Source organism: Brassica napus, chromosome C7 (genome assembly GCF_020379485.1).
Source record: "Brassica napus cultivar Da-Ae chromosome C7, Da-Ae, whole genome shotgun sequence".
Classification (NCBI taxonomy): domain Eukaryota; kingdom Viridiplantae; phylum Streptophyta; class Magnoliopsida; order Brassicales; family Brassicaceae; genus Brassica; species Brassica napus.
Genome location: NC_063450.1, coordinates 27,284,787 through 27,300,775, shown reverse-complemented (window position 1 = coordinate 27,300,775; position 15,989 = coordinate 27,284,787). Strand labels below are relative to the sequence as shown.

The 15,989-nt window shown below is 35.3% G+C and overlaps 2 protein-coding genes across 9 annotated transcripts; one reads left to right on the top strand and one right to left on the bottom strand.

Moving 5' to 3' along the window:
* Nucleotides 1-1,413: 1,413 nt before the first annotated feature.
* On the bottom strand, nucleotides 1,414-10,763 carry LOC106423319 (diacylglycerol kinase theta-like). 8 transcript variants are annotated; one of them, XM_048762600.1, is made up of 8 exons: nucleotides 9,478-10,763; nucleotides 8,193-8,850; nucleotides 2,713-6,160; nucleotides 2,245-2,313; nucleotides 2,102-2,162; nucleotides 1,932-2,020; nucleotides 1,738-1,791; nucleotides 1,414-1,654 (listed from the first exon to the last, which is right to left on the bottom strand). In XM_048762600.1, the coding sequence occupies exons 1-2, from the start codon at nucleotides 9,887-9,889 to the stop codon at nucleotides 8,312-8,314; spliced, it is 951 nt and encodes a 316-aa protein (XP_048618557.1). In that variant the 5' UTR covers nucleotides 9,890-10,763; the 3' UTR covers nucleotides 1,414-1,654; nucleotides 1,738-1,791; nucleotides 1,932-2,020; nucleotides 2,102-2,162; nucleotides 2,245-2,313; nucleotides 2,713-6,160; nucleotides 8,193-8,311. The 8 variants fall into 8 exon arrangements, with proteins under 8 accessions (XP_048618557.1, XP_048618554.1, XP_048618560.1 ...); XM_048762597.1 differs by lacking the exon at nucleotides 1,738-1,791; XM_048762603.1 differs by lacking the exon at nucleotides 1,738-1,791 and having other exon boundaries at nucleotides 1,932-2,012.
* On the top strand, nucleotides 10,280-14,717 carry LOC111211049 (merozoite surface protein CMZ-8-like). The gene is made up of 4 exons (XM_048764113.1): nucleotides 10,280-10,300; nucleotides 11,110-11,538; nucleotides 11,959-12,021; nucleotides 12,108-14,717. Exons 1-4 carry the CDS (start codon nucleotides 10,280-10,282, stop codon nucleotides 12,441-12,443), a joined length of 849 nt encoding a protein of 282 aa, XP_048620070.1. The 3' UTR covers nucleotides 12,444-14,717.
* Nucleotides 14,718-15,989: the final 1,272 nt, after the last annotated feature.

The following is a 15,989-nucleotide window of genomic DNA, read 5'->3' as shown; positions in this document are numbered from 1 at the left end:
AGTAAGGCCATTCTTCATTCCCGCAGAAATAAAATGAGGGTGATTAGTGTTACCTGAAGGTGGGATATTGAAGGATGTTTGGGGAATGAGATGAGGTTGTGGTTTGGGTGTTGAAGCTGTTCCATTTGGAAGACAAATTGTGCTGCCTGAAATCTGAGAAAACTTGTCTTTGAGAGGATTAACACTCAAGACGTTTAGAAGCTGGTGAACTTGTTCGGATGTGACTGTTCCCAAGCAGACACCTTGTTGATCGTGCATAGAGATACCACCTGTATCTTGAAACACTACGTTAGCTACATTCTCCTTTCGAGGAGGCCAGTTATGTGTGGGGTTTAGAAGTCTGACCCTGAGCTCTGAAGTTGTTGTTCTGTTGTTTGTAGCCTTGGGGATAGCCATGGAGTTCGTAGCATCGTTGGATGGTGTGACCAGCAAGACCACAATGTGAGCAGATAGGACGATTCTTGGCCTTGTTATAGTCGTTATTGTATGCAGCGACAACATTATCATCAAGAGGGTTGTGCTGAGATATCTGAAAAGCAACGACACTGGTGCTTTTCATAGATCTTTGTCGTTCTTCCTGTGACACAAGATTGAAGACCCTAGCAATGTCTGGCTTAGGCTCCATCATCAAAATTTGTCCTCTGGTTGCTGTAAATGTATCATTTAACCCTGTTATGAACTTTAATATCTTGTCTTGTTCATCCCTCTCTAGGATCCTCTTTAGGTTTGAACAATCAGGGCGACTACAGCAGCAGGTATAAGGACTCTCATGGTTCTTTAGCTCTTCCTAGAGTTGCTTCAATCTTGTATAGTATTCACTCACACTTTGTGAACCTTGAATTTCAGTACAGATTTGCTGTTTAATCTCAACATTTTGTAGTCCATCGCTCTGCTTGAACTGGTCATGAATATCCAGTCACATCTACGCGCAATATCTAGATACATGACACTCTTAGCGATTGGCTTGTCCTCTGCATTCAAAATCCAGGTACAGACTATATTGTTGCATCTAGACCATGAAGCAAAATCCGGATGAATCTATCAAGATAGCTACCGATTAATATGTAGCCATTAGCCACAATCCGTTGCTAAAATGGAATAGGCGATGGATAGAGACAGATGATTTCTCTGGCCTCAGCTCCCACGCTAAATCATATCTGTAGCCAATCGGTAGCCAGATGGCGACGGCATAGCAACGATAACTTTTGTAGCCACTAGCAACAATATGGCTACAACTTGGTTTGTTGCTCATTAGTGACAAATTTAGCAACCGACTTTCCATAGCTATTTGGCTACAAATATCAATAATAGATTCCTTCAGAAAATTTATAGCTAATTTTGCCATACATTTAGTTTCAAATCATATATATAGCTAAATATTTGTTTATATTATGGAGCTAGAATAAATTATAATTTTCATAAAAAAATTGGTTTTCAATAAATAAATAGAACTACATAAAATCATTCAAAACAATATATATTACATAGACTAACAAATACTGAAAACATAATAAAGTAGTCAAACATCATACAAGTAGACATTCTAGTTGAAAATCATCACCAAATCGTATATCTTTTCCCCTTGCTGATGTTGGAAATCATCCTTCTGAGCTGTTTAGTCCATAGATACTTCACCAAAGTCTGATGATCTTTGCTAAAAAGGAGAAAAAAAAACAACACTTGACAATGAATGAAATTGTTCAAATGCTAGAACAAGTCCAAATTTAGAAAACATACATCTTAACACAAAATCAGAATACCACTATTAATGTGGTATTGACAATGGAGACCCTATCAGGAGATAAACTTGCATCAGTTGTTCTCACTTAAGAAACTTTTTTCTTTCAATCAAAGACAAAACAATCTCGTCACAAAAAACTACCCTAAACTATATTTTATAAGAATGTTGACATTAAGTTAGCAACAATTACCAATTATATGGAGTCCCGTTCCAGAAGTTAAACTCGTTGTGATGCTGCCTACGACTTATACAACAAGCTTCTTCAAAATCCCTGCAGCCCTGAAGTTAATCAAGGATTCCAAAAGAAAGTGAGTGAGTCTTGAGTGAATCCCAAAACATAATATATATAGGTCACAGTACCTCAACACTCAAGCATCAGTCTAGGAATAAGAAAATTTGACATCACACTTGCTCACCTGACCTTATTTAACAGCATAACATAGTTTATTTCGGAATCTAGTATATGCAGAAAATGTAATTTGGAAAATGGAAGTAAGACTCACTTGACAAGGGGAGAAGATTCACCAGCCTACAAGTGAACATCTCGTCTCCTGGAGCATTGAATAGTAACGCTGCAAGAGGAAAATAGAGAAACATAGACTTAAGAAGTAAGAACGTCTTCAAACACTTGCAATAAACAACAGAAAGTAAACCCAATTGTTGTATAACTGGAAACTGAACAAAAATGTACACAAATTTGAAATCTAATCCAATGACGAGATTAAAACTCAAGCACAGAGCAAAAGGAAGAGCCCAGCCACAAATAAAGAATCTTCTGAAAGTGATACGAAACAAAAAAAAAATAGATCTACTGAGACGAAGAAGAGAAACCCGAAATCAAAATGAAAACTTAGTCGAGACCCATTATACAGAAACAGATAGTAAGGACAAATCGAAACCTTAATCCAGAACCCCAAATCAAAACCCTTATGCGAACTAATAGAAGAAAGAGGGGTGTGGAAGAAACGTACCCAGGAGATTCAACTTCGGTGGCCGTGGACGATGACGAAAACCACCTGATAACATGAGGGAGGCGAGATCCAGAAGAAAACTTAGTGAGTTTCGAGAGAGAGTTTAAGACTTGTCTTTTTTGGGGTTTTTGGAGCTAAACCCAAAAATGCTTAGGAGGGAAATGATAAAATGCCAAAAATATTTAGTAAGGAAATGTGTGAAGGCAAAATAATTAATGGAGGGAAATAAAATTTTCTGATGTCAAATGAAAAAAAAAATTAATAACCAAATTTATACATTTTTAATAGTTAAAAATTATAATTTACAAACCAAGTTATTATATTCTTTTTAACAATTTCTTAACTATAAACTCTTAACCCTAAACCACAATCTCTAAAATCTAAACTCTATACCATACCTAGCTAAAGTAGTAGCCAAATATTTTCATTTCAGCATCACAGATTTATACACTTTTAATAACCTAACATCAAATTTTAACAAATTATAATTTACTATATATATTTTTTAGAAACGTTTTTAACAATGAAACTGCTAACCCTTAACCCTAAACCACAATCCCTAAAATCTAAACCCTATGCTATAATTCCTAACTCAAGTATCAATCAAACGCAATAAAAATTAAAACTGAACTGTTTCAAACATTTAACACAAATACACATTATCTTGTCATTTTAATCACGAAACAGATACAAATAGTCACGGTTACATGTTTCGTAAGGACTATTCCGTGACTAATTTTTAAAAGTCACAGAGCTACAATGACTAAAACATGTCTATATCCCATTTTTACTAGTTATTAACATTAATTATCAGCTAGATACATAATTATTTATAGTTATGTCTTGCTAACTATTAAACTTCAGCGACAATTTATTCTTCGCTAATTAGTAGCTATTTAGCTAGAAAATGGCTATGGATCATATTCGTAGCTAGATAGCTACGGATCGCTATAGATTAGCTACAAATTTAACATTTTGTTGTTTTGTCGCTATCTGTCGCAACTTTCATCGCTAATAGTTATGGCTACGGAAATGTTCTCGCCAGTCCTTTGCTATTTTTCATAATTCTTGTAGTGATGATCACCAAGCAATTCCGGATAGGTTCCATCTACAAACACAACCTTGTTTCTAGCACCTAAGGCCATGAGCATTGATCGCCGCCAAGTATTAAAGTTCCCGAAACCAGTTAACTTCTCTGAGACAAGAGTAATACCAGGATGATCCGCACTGTGAACATAGAGAAGATTTGAATACGGATCTTGAAGCGATGCTGTTGCGTCAGATCTAGGCATCGTCGGATGTTGAGCTGACGGTGGCGTCGACGTAGAATTGACAACATTTGCATAAGAAGGCGGCATATCGAAGCACGAACTGAACTTGGAGACGAAATCGTAAAATCAAGAATCTGAGATTCGACAAACAGAGATAAAGATCAATAAGCGGAAGATCGCAAGAATGAGAGAGCAATCACCACTGAGATGAAGTGATAGATCGCAAAGAACTCCAGAAGAATCGATCGAACGAAAACGATGACGGAAAAGGAAATACTCATAACATTGAATCGTGAATCAGAGACGGTCGGAGCTGAAATCGAAGAGAAATGGAGTTGAACGGAGCTCAGATCGGCGGAAAGACGAAGCAGGAAACGTGAATCTCACCGCTCTGATACTATATTAGAGATCAAACTTCCTAATCAAGAGAAAGTTTGTTACAGATAAAAGTCTTTTGTATTATTCAACTCAACTCTTTTCTACATATAGTACATGTATTTATACTCACTACTCTACCGGGGGTTTATACATTAAACCACCGGTTCAATCAATCTTATAATCTGATACACTCTAATACATACGAAGTATGAACCTGATAGGCACATATCTGGGGTAATATAACTAACACGTTATCCTTGGGGTATCTTGTTGATTCTCTACATTATCATTTAAAATCGTATGTATATTATATGAAACAAGATCGGTGGGAAGCAAGAGAGGAGGAAGCAATGACAGATTGAGAATAGGAATCTTGCCACATAGAACCCCAAAAGGCCATGACAGATTTAACGATTCCCACGTGGATTGTGGAGCTTCTTGAAATATCACAAGTCACTATATATTTTGAGTCACCCACTCGTAAGTACTGAAGGATTCTTGATATTAGTGTGGTTTCGTTAATTTGGGTAATTGATAGATTAATTTTAATTGTTTTTAAATATATATATATATTATTTGTTGATCAATTCTTAGTTTCTTAGAAAATGCATGTTTTTAACTTAGTCAGTAAAAAATAAACGTTAAATTAAAACCTACAATTCCCTTCAAACAATGCGTGGTTTTTGCAATCAATGGAGGATTTAGAAGTTATTTTGTTCGAGGACAAACATAAAATTTATTAACAAAGTATTGTATATATATAGGAATTCATTAAAAGTTTAAAGAAAATACGTTGAAATTTAAAAATCATGGTGGGCAACTGCCCCACCTTTTGTCCAAGTAGCTTCGCCAAATTGTAATGATTTTTTTAAAGGTTTGTGGTGTATTTTTAGTGTTAATTTTCACAAACAAAAATGGGAACAACATGTTTTACATTTAACCAAAACCAAAAATTGGATGGAAGATAAACTGTGAGTGGTGAGTCTCAGTTCTCACTATATATCTGAATGGGAGTTACAGCTGAGGTGCCTCTCTTTTCCAAGATGCCATTAGCATTATGTAGTAGCTTTTTGCCTTTTTTTCTTCTATGTCTCGTTATGTAAGTATAACATAATAAAAGCCAGATAATTATAAACACACTTTTCATATTTTCAAAATACACCAAAATTAAAGGTTATATACGTTTGGTTACAATGTATTCAATTCAGAGCCAGGCCTGAGATTTCCGGGGCCCTATTCAGAAAAAAAAAATTGATTTTACCTAAGAATCAAAAGAAAAAATCTGTGGTTTTCTTATGAACTTATGTTTACAAAGAAAAAGCTAAAGAACCAGTTTTGTAAGTTTCTTCTGGTGAGTTAAAAAAAAAATTACTATAATATTATAAATCATTTAAATAAATAAAAAATAGAAAAAGTCAAATAACTTACTTGGTAATGCTACAGACCCAAATAATATTTTATTCTGTACACCACAAACCAAAACTCTGATTTTTAATTTGTCTTGCACTGTTGCACATAAGATTACACGTACTAACATTGCATAACATTAGGTGGAGGTCCCATACGAATGTTTCGTGAGCCTTGGTACAAGCCCGACTTGATTCAATTAAGCATATGCACGTAAAACGTAAAATATTTTACTTGTAAATTCCTGAATTATTAAGGACTGAACAGCACACAACATTATACATTAACATTACATTAATTAATATCAAAACTAATTAAACATTACACATTGTTCCTATTCTTATTACTTCATCCCCAAATTTAATCAATATAATATCTCCCTCTCACCCAACCTGATGAGAATCTCCCAAGGATGATGCACTCTAAGGTGGTGAGGGGATAAGCTTTGCATCCTAGAGACTGTGAAATCTCAAAGATCAAAGGATGTGGATTGAATAGCACACAAAGGTTGCGGAAATTCCTTTGATTCACCGGTGGATCGATTCTCTAGATATTACACACCAAAGAAATCGACAGCTTGCTGGATATGACACACCAACAAGGAATGGATAGAGAGATGGATTGAGAGACGCCACAAAGATCTGTGAAAGGATCTATGATAAGTCTAGACCAGCCATGAACATAGATATGACACACCATGAACATGGAGTTCCAAAAATTACAAGACATCACATCTTGAAAGAGAGAAACTTCTCTAATTTTCACTGAAAAACAAACTTATTATTATTCATGATTTTTGGGCTCTTTTTATAGAGAAATACAAGTAATTTTCGTCCATAAAAGTATCCTAACATGCAGCACAACTTGGGAGTTGAAATTCAAACTCTATTCTGCATGCAAGAGAGAGAAACACACTTAAATAAATGCTATTTTGAATCTAGACGAAAATCAGTCTTCTTTTGATATTCTTGGGCTGGATCCACTTTTCTGGGCTTCTCTGATGTACCAAGATTGTAGAACAATTGGGCTTGTGGCTTAATTCCATCTGGGCTGGTCGGAATTGTTTATTGAATGCACATAGGTTCAAATTCGCGTAAACTGAAGATCACCTGTTTTGTAAATTGCGTAACTCCTTCATCTGAAATCCGTTTAATCTGATTCTTCTTCGAGGAGCTCCGTAATTGAGTTGATCACATTCTCCAAGTGATTTCATGCCTAGAAGCCTCGTAGTTTCGAAGATAGGAGTCAAACAATGAACGTACATCTTTAATGCTTTCCATGATCATATCATTCCCTCCCTCTTAAAAAAAAGATTTGCCCACAAATCTGGTTCGTATAAAAGAAGAGTATCCAGTAGCACTTTCTCTCTGACGAAATAATTATAAAAAGAGAAGGAAAGAAACAAAATAAAAAGAAATAGAGAATGAAAGACGAGAAGATGATTGAAAGAAGATGAATAGGTGAGAAAATGATAGAAATATGGAATAATAAAACCAGACTTAGAGTGTTGCTCTGATACCAAATGATGAGAATCTCCCAAGGATGATGCACTCTAAGGTGGTGAGGGGATAAGCTTTGCATCCTAGAGACTGTGAAATCTCAAAGATCAAAGGATGTGGATTGAATAGCACACAAAGGTTGCGGAAATTCCTTTGATTCACCGGTGGATCGATTCTCTAGATATTACACACCAAAGAAATCGACAGCTTGCTGGATATGACACACCAACAAGGAATGGATAGAGAGATGGATTGAGAGACGCCACAAAGATCTGTGAAAGGATCTATGATAAGTCTAGACCAGCCATGAACATAGATATGACACACCATGAACATGGAGTTCCAAAAATTACAAGACATCACATCTTGAAAGAGAGAAACTTCTCTAATTTTCACTGAAAAACAAACTTATTATTATTCATGATTTTTGGGCTCTTTTTATAGAGAAATACAAGTAATTTTCGTCCATAAAAGTATCCTAACATGCAGCACAACTTGGGAGTTGAAATTCAAACTCTATTCTGCATGCAAGAGAGAGAAACACACTTAAATAAATGCTATTTTGAATCTAGACGAAAATCAGTCTTCTTTTGATATTCTTGGGCTGGATCCACTTTTCTGGGCTTCTCTGATGTACCAAGATTGTAGAACAATTGGGCTTGTGGCTTAATTCCATCTGGGCTGGTCGGAATTGTTTATTGAATGCACATAGGTTCAAATTCGCGTAAACTGAAGATCACCTGTTTTGTAAATTGCGTAACTCCTTCATCTGAAATCCGTTTAATCTGATTCTTCTTCGAGGAGCTCCGTAATTGAGTTGAGCACATTCTCCAAGTGATTTCATGCGTAGAAGCCTCGTAGTTTCGAAGATAGGAGTCAAACAATGAACGTACATCTTTAATGCTTCCCACGATCATATCACAACCCAATAAACATCAATACTCCAGTCTATATGTACTTACCAATCAACACAGCAAAAAAAAATACAATCATTTCCATATTCATATAAACACTCCTAACTAATTATCTCCAAAGTTCTCATAATTAGCCCCCTCTGACACGTGGAGTTACCCCAGTAACACCTCCATTTCCTCCACCGCGACCGCCACCACCACCGCCTCTACTTACACCGTCCAAAATGGCTTCACCAACACCTTCACCTAGACCTTCCATCATACCACCAAGAAAATCAATCACAACCTGCGACGCTAACCTCGCCGCCGTTCCCAAAACCGCTGGAGACCTATCCCTCCCTTTGTGTCCGTTCTCACGAAGGCCGTTCACGGCGGCGTCCTTGGCGCATACGGCATGCAAGTGGTAATCACAAACGGTGCAACGGTAAACCCTCCCGGCTCGCTTACCTCTCTTGCACTCTCCGCAGAGGAACCCGCCGGTGGTGTTGGCAGGGGAGGAAGAGGGGAGGAGCTGTAGAGGGTGGCGATGGAGAGAGGAAGAGGAGAGGGAAGGAGATAACATGGCGCAGCCAGGATGCATCTGGAAACTGCAAGCTTTGCATCTATAGGTGTAACCTTTAGGTGATCTTCCACACACGTCGCATTTTGATTTCATTATTCCTCCTTTAGCTGTTATACATCATTGAAAAAAACTATTCAGCAATATAATATCCTCGAAAGTATAACGTACTAACATGAGACATATTCTATCTTTATTAGTATACGGTTATTGGAATACTTATAGTAAAATTATAAGTTAAAATCCGCATGATGTCGAGCAAAAACATTCACCGAAATAGATGTTTAGCCCTTACGTTGTTCAGTTATATCTAATGACAAATATTAATACTATTAGCTAGTGATTCAGTTCTAATTATTGTATTAAAGTGCAATTTTTAAGACTTTACGACCTCTTAGAAAGCTTATCTGTTGCTCAACATAGCCAAATTTAATTCTTAATGTTGATGCCCACTTAACCCTATATTTATCGTGTATAAAGCAAAGCATTATTATTCTATGTAAAGTAGCTAATAAATAGTCTAAAATAATCAGGATTTCTTTATAGTGACATGCATCTAGTACTTGGTCTGAAAAACAAACAAAACGAATATAAGATTAGCATCAACACGGAAAAAATGCTGAAGAAAATAAAACCGACCAAGTCCAGCCATTTCCAAAATTACCTCTTGATTTTATTCAAAAAGTTCCGACAAATAAGAGCATCTGAAGAAGAGGGGACATGTAAAAGAAGCGTACCAGGCTTGGCAAAGAAGGGAAGCTGATGCTGGTAATGAAAAGGATGCGACTTAAGTAGAGGAGGAGCCAAAGCACAAAACTCATGGAGCTGATAATCACACTCTTGGCACACGTACCTAATCCCAGCTCCTTCTTCTTTGCACCCTGCACACGTGTAGATATCTGGCAGTTCAACTTTGACAAGCACGTGTTGCGGATGTCCGAAGTGGACCATCTCTTCCCCTTGTATCAGTTGGGGAGATACCGGAAACTTAAATGACCGCGGTCGCCGCGGTTCTCTGTTAAGATCATTAGTATGTATCACGGGGCTTGCGTTTGAAGCAGAACGTCTCATAGCTACAGCTGCGGCAGCGACTGTGGAGATATTATTTTCGGAACTGGAATTGATGACTATGGATTTGCTTCTGCTCATTCTTCTTTAATTTGGAAAATGAAAGCTTTGAGTTGGTGGTGGAAGTTGTGGTTGATTAGGGTTTATGAGTTTTTTTTTTTTTTGCGTGGTATGAAATTTGTGGAGTGGTGAATTTTTATAAAATAAATTATTTTCTCAATTGGAGTGGTGGAGTTAAAGAGGTGGAGGTGAGAGTTTATTTATGGTGGCGAAAATATTGGAAACTGTTTTAATTACATTGACAGGTTCTTTGAGAAAGAGAGAGAAGAGAAGTGTATGGTTTGCTTTTAGGGTTCTAGAAAGGAAAGAAGATGCTTCGTGGACTTATTTGTCACTAATTGGTTGTGCGTTTTACGTTAAGACCAGTGTTTTTAAAACCGGACCGACCCGATGGTTGGACCGGGTTCGACCATGAACCGGTTATATAGCCGGGTTGGTCTAGTAATTGGTTCGACCATGAACCGGCCACATAACCGGATTATATTTCAAAGTTATTAAACCAATAAAAACCACTAAAACTATCGAAAATCTATAAACCATCCATATAAACAAGCAACTAATTTATATTTATAATATTTTATGTTTAAAATTGATTTATATTTTAACTATGCATCATGTTTACTAATATTACTTTTATATTTACATACTAAAAAAATATTAAACCATATTATTGAACCAGGTTTGACCCGGTCGAACCATATTGAACCGTGACCCAAAATACTTCCGGTTCTGCTTCCGGTCCGGTTTTAAAAACAGTGGTTAAGACTTAAAGAGTTTAAACTAAATAATGATTGTATATTTTATGTCTATTTTCATTAGCCTAATATATTGGTGCACAAAAACAAAAGCCTAATATATATAGTTTACCATGATATGCCCAGAAATCTAGATATGTCAGTGTTTTCAGTCAAATTCTAAATTAGAAATGTAAACACATCTTAATTAAAGAGGTGGAGGTGAGAGTTTATTTATGGTGGCGAAAATATTGGAAACTGTTTTAATTACATTGACAGGTTCTTTGAGAAAGAGAGAGAGAAGAGAAGTGTATGGTTTGCTTTTAGGGTTCTAGAAAGGAAAGAAGATGCTTCGTGGACTTATTTGTCACTAAGGGCATCTATATCGCGCGGTTTTTAGCGCGTCCTTAGCATAATAGGTAATTAATTTAAATCAATTTAAATCAATAATACAGAAAACGTTTGCTCACGTATGTTAATTAAGAAGTTTTAAGTTTGTGTCTTTAGCTGCACGTGTCACAGAGAGAGAGGGGAACGAGTGTTCGGTGTTGGGAAAGTCTTCCATCTCTCTCGACGAAATCATTCGCATCGTCTCCCATCTCTCTCGACGGTTTCCCTCCACCGAGCTCTCGACCGCGGACTCCGTCGAATCCTCCGGCGATCTGTCCCATCTCTCCCATATCCCCTATCTCTCTGTCGATCCCAATCTATCGGCCTCAATCCCTCGCCCTAAATCTCTCCAACGAAGCTCTCCACCGATCCTCTCCAACGAAGCTCTCCAACGATCTCTCCTCCGATCCGAGCCCCAATCTCTCCCATCTCTCCACCAATCTCTCCAGCGATCTCTCTGCCGATTTCAACGAATCACTCCACCGGATCTCTCCACTGATATCTCCGCCGATCTCTCCCCCGCCGATCTCTCCTCAGATAAACAAGGTATCAATCAATCCTCAGTCTGTAGTATAGAGATTTAGAGTATTTATTTCTCGATCTAGGTCGTGTGTATCTGAGGCTTGTTTGTTTTTGTTGTGAGGATTTGATTGTATGCTTCGTCTTTGTGATTGAATGCATGTCGTTTTTTGTAAATAAAATTTATAAATTAGGGTTTGTAAGTGATAAAGCCATGTCTGAGAATCGTTTTCTTGAAGAGATTAACTCTTGTTTTGTTCTTTAGGATGCTTAACTCGTATATGATATAACTGTTATAGGAGTTAAGTTAAGTTTGTTCTCAACCAAATATGAATAGTGAGACTTAGTTATAGTATCAGTGTCCTGTCTTGTTGCATTGGTGAGAATTATAGGATCATTTTGTGGATATCATTGTTGATATTGTTTACATTCGTTTCTTGTTTGCAGATGACGATTCCACATGAACCTCATTTCTTTAAGCCTCTGCTTCCTGGTTTCCACAGTGGCGTCGTAAGAACCTCACTCTCTCTATTTGTGTACATTCGTTTCTTGATTAGATGTATTTCTTGTTTGATTAACTTCGCCTTTTCTTTCAGACAATACCACTTGCCTTCTTCTCAAAGCACATGGAAGGGAAGACGAACCAGAAAACATGGAAACTAAGATCGGACGCTTCAGATCAAACTTGGGAAGTGCTACTAGAAGGCAGGACACTCACCGGTGCTGATGACAATAAGATTAGTAAGTTTCAATCAAAGTTCATCGTTTTGGTCCTGCCTGTTGTGAGATGTTTTGACGTGGAAATTGTTTCTTTTATTTCAGGAGGAACAGGGGCAATGTCTTCTTTCTCATACGACTTCTGTTTTTTGGCTGAGGTCACTGCTTCAAATCTAAAAGCAGACAAACTTGTGAGTCATTTTTCATACGTATAAACCAGATTTAGTTAGTCAATTTTGATACCTAAAAACCATATTCTGTGTTTGCAGTATCTTCCTAAGCTAGCTACGAGTTCTACTGCTTTGAACAAACAATGCCAAGAGATGATACTAGTGAACAAAGAGGGAAACTCATGGACTGCGAGTTTGCGATTTAGCGAATCAGGCGGCATGTATTACATCACAAGGGGCTGGGGAAAGTTCTGTCGTGATAACAGATGCGACATAGGAGACCTATTTGTCTTCAATCTGGTTGGAGATGGGAAAACTACTCCCTTGTTGTGTGTATGCCCGGAAAGTAAAGAGTGTTCTGAACTACTGAGCAAACACTTGAGCATAAAGCGTGGTGAGACGTCTTTAACTTGCTTATTCTTTCTTTGCTTCTATTTGAACTTGCTTGTTTGGTTTTGTTCTGTAGGTGACATTGCTTCAAGCTCACGGGTGAATTAGAAGAATGGTCAAGTAGTCTTGCGTCTCTTTAGCTTGCGTCTCTTTAGCTATGTATCTCGGACTTGTTAAGAGCTTCTATCCTCTTGTTTTCCTTGCTACAATGTACTTGTATGATCATTTCAGTTTAGACTCAAGTTCTTGTGTTTCTCTACTCTCTACTCATTTTAGTTTAGACTCAAGTACTTATAAGTTTAAATCTTTGTACTCTCCTCTTGTAAGTTTAAATCTGTTTAGTTAACTACAATTTTGCTTCTCTTCATTCTCTTCTCTTTTATGTTATACAAGTAAGAAGATAACTTGTACAAGTAAGAATAACAAAATCAAGCTAAGAAGATAACAAAAGTTGTACAAGTAAGAAACATAATTTATTTACAAAATGAGAAATTATATACAAAACTTTTACTTATAGATAAAAAAAATTTAAAAACCTAAGGACTTATCAAAAGTCCCACCCATAATCAACATTTTAACAAAAGTCCTTAACCAAAGTCCTAAACTACATAAACTAATTAAATACTCTAAGGACCATTCTAAAAGTCCTATTGATGCACTTGCTCTAATTGGTTGTGCGTTTTACGTTAAGACTTAGGGACCTATTGGAAATAGAATCTGTGTGGAGTTTGAAAATTTTAAGAGTTAATAGATTTTTAAAAGTTAAGTAGATTTGATGAATTCTTACCCAATGTATTGTATAAATTGTCATTGATTATTATAGATTTTCATATATACTTTTCTTTCCAAAATTATCTTTCTATTATTCTTTTTTAAAAAAAAAATTCTTTCATAAAATAGAACTATTTAAAAATTAATTAAAAATTTTGGTCCTTTAATATTTTGACATTTTGATTTGTCTTGTTTGATTTTTGTTTTAAAGTTTTTAAGATCAAACTATGAATTTTCTCATGATTTTATTTTAATATCAAATAGTTATATTCATGAAAGATTTTTTTTTAAATTGTTATTTTTAATAATTTCTTTTATCTTTAGTTTTCTTTTTACAATTATCTTTGACTTGACAATAAAAATGTAAAAAAAATCTTGTTGTGTTTGTGTATTTGTGTTTCTGTTACATAGATTTTGAGAATCCTATGACTATATGTGATATTTGTAAAGTTGAGTGTTATGAGTAAAACTAGAGAGAATTTATGTACCAATAACAAAAGAGTTTAATAGAATTATAAAATCAATAAAAACTAAACTTTTTGAATAACATAGGATTTCCATAGAATTTAAAAGTCCACAAACCAATAACAAAGGATTCTAATAAGATTTTAAGAATCCATAAACCAATAACAATGAAATCTCTAAATTTTTAAAAAATTTCAAAATTTAACTCCCAATAACCCATCTTAAAAGAGTTTAAACTAAATAATGATTGTATATTTTATGTCTATTTTCATTAGCCTAATATATTGGTGCACAAAACAAAAGCCTAATATATATAGTTTACCATGATATGCCCAGAAATCTAGATATGTCAGTGTTTTCAGTCAAATTCTAAATTAGAAATGTAAACACATCTTAGTTACCTTTCTTTTGGATTGGACCTTCACACCATTTAACAAGAATCTTTTTGGAGCAATCTCACTCAAGTTCTCTCACGATAAGTTTCTCAAATATTTTTTTTTGACAAAGAGTTTCTCAAATATATTATACATACTGTATATATTTGAATTTTTTTTGTTGAAACATTTTTTATACATATATATTTTTATACAGTATTAGAAGTACTTTAAATCATTTTGAGATACCCAAAATAAACTATAGTTTTATATAATTTTTGAGAACTCTTGTAAAAATTCTCCACTGAATATATTCTTACAAAATCGCATTACGCGCAGGGCCGGCCCTGAGATTTTGGGGACCCGATACCATTTAGTAATGATTTTAATAGTTTGGAGGTCTAAATTTTTTTAAAAAAATTTAAGAACTTATTTGCATGGAATTTTTTTCAAAATTTTGGGGACCTGAAATAAGTGTTTTGTTAAGTTTGGTCCAGGACGGGACGCGTTGAAGTTTTCGTTTGTTCACCCACCAAACATTTTATGTTGAGTCATGAGTGTGTGAACAGAAGGAAAGGAAAAGTAAAGGTTCGAAATATAAGAGTTGGTTTTTTAAAAATCACATAACGAGAAATGCTTAGTTCCCTACCAAATCCAGCATTGGAATATATCACAGAAATGTACTGGGACCCGTTTTAATTCCGGGGTTTTTGCCAAAACTAACCCATAACTTGATTTTAATCCCAAACTTATACCCAAACTCGAATCAAATGCAAAACTAACCTAAAAGCCTAGTGAAATTACAGCTCAACCCCTTGTGACCAAACAAAAAAATAAAAGCCATTTTTACGAATATAGCCCCAGTAAATCGTCTGAGTCGTCTGAGATGTTGGAAGTCGTCTGGACGACTGAAGTTTAAGTCGTCTGGTACCAATTTATTTTAAAAATAATTTATAAATCTTGTAAAAAAATATTTTGATGCGTGAAAAATAAAAATCAAGTAATTATAAACAGTTTTAAGTGATATAAATTAAGATATGATAAAATTGATTTGTTTTGAAGATAGATGAGTGGAAGTAGTGAATCATGAAATACTTTGGTTTAGGAGTTTGGCAAACATATGTTGTAGTATTGTAAGTATTGTTAGGGTTAGATTTTGGAAAACTAAAATGTTTTTTTCAAAAATTAGTTTTCACCTATATGTGTTTATTTATGTCTATAGTAAACACTTTTCAAGTTTGATTTGATTTCATGAAGTCTTTAATTAGATAATTAAGTTTAGGGGTTATGTTTAGGGTGTGGACGACTTATATTTCAGTCGTCTGTTGAATAATTTACTCGGACGACGTATATTTTAGTTGTCTGTTGAATAATTTACTCGGACGACTTACATTTCAGTCGTCTGGTGAAGAAATTAAAACAGATGACTTACATGTAAGTCGTCCAAATATTCCCGCCTAAATTTTTTTAAAAAAATTACTTTCCCGCTTAAATAATTTAAACCAGACGACTTACTTGTAAGTCGTCTGGAAAGTCTTCTATTTTAGTTTCCCGCTAAAAATATTTAATTTCCCGCTAAAAATATTAAACT

Bases quoted from the DNA above. Each gene is read 5' to 3' on its own strand.
- LOC111211049 (XM_048764113.1), top strand. From the start codon at position 10,280: ATGAACCGGTTATATAGCCGG. The intron at 10,301-11,109 runs GTTGGTCTAGTA...TTGTGTCTTTAG, and splicing joins TGAACCGGTTATATAGCCGG to CTGCACGTGTCACAGAGAGA. The intron at 11,539-11,958 runs GTATCAATCAAT...TCTTGTTTGCAG, and splicing joins TCTCTCCTCAGATAAACAAG to ATGACGATTCCACATGAACC.
- LOC106423319 (XM_048762600.1), bottom strand. From the start codon at position 9,889: ATGAGCAGAAGCAAATCCATAGTCATCAATTCCAGTTCCGAAAATAAT. The intron at 8,851-9,477 runs GTACGCTTCTTT...GATGTATAACAG, and splicing joins TCCCTTCTTTGCCAAGCCTG to CTAAAGGAGGAATAATGAAA.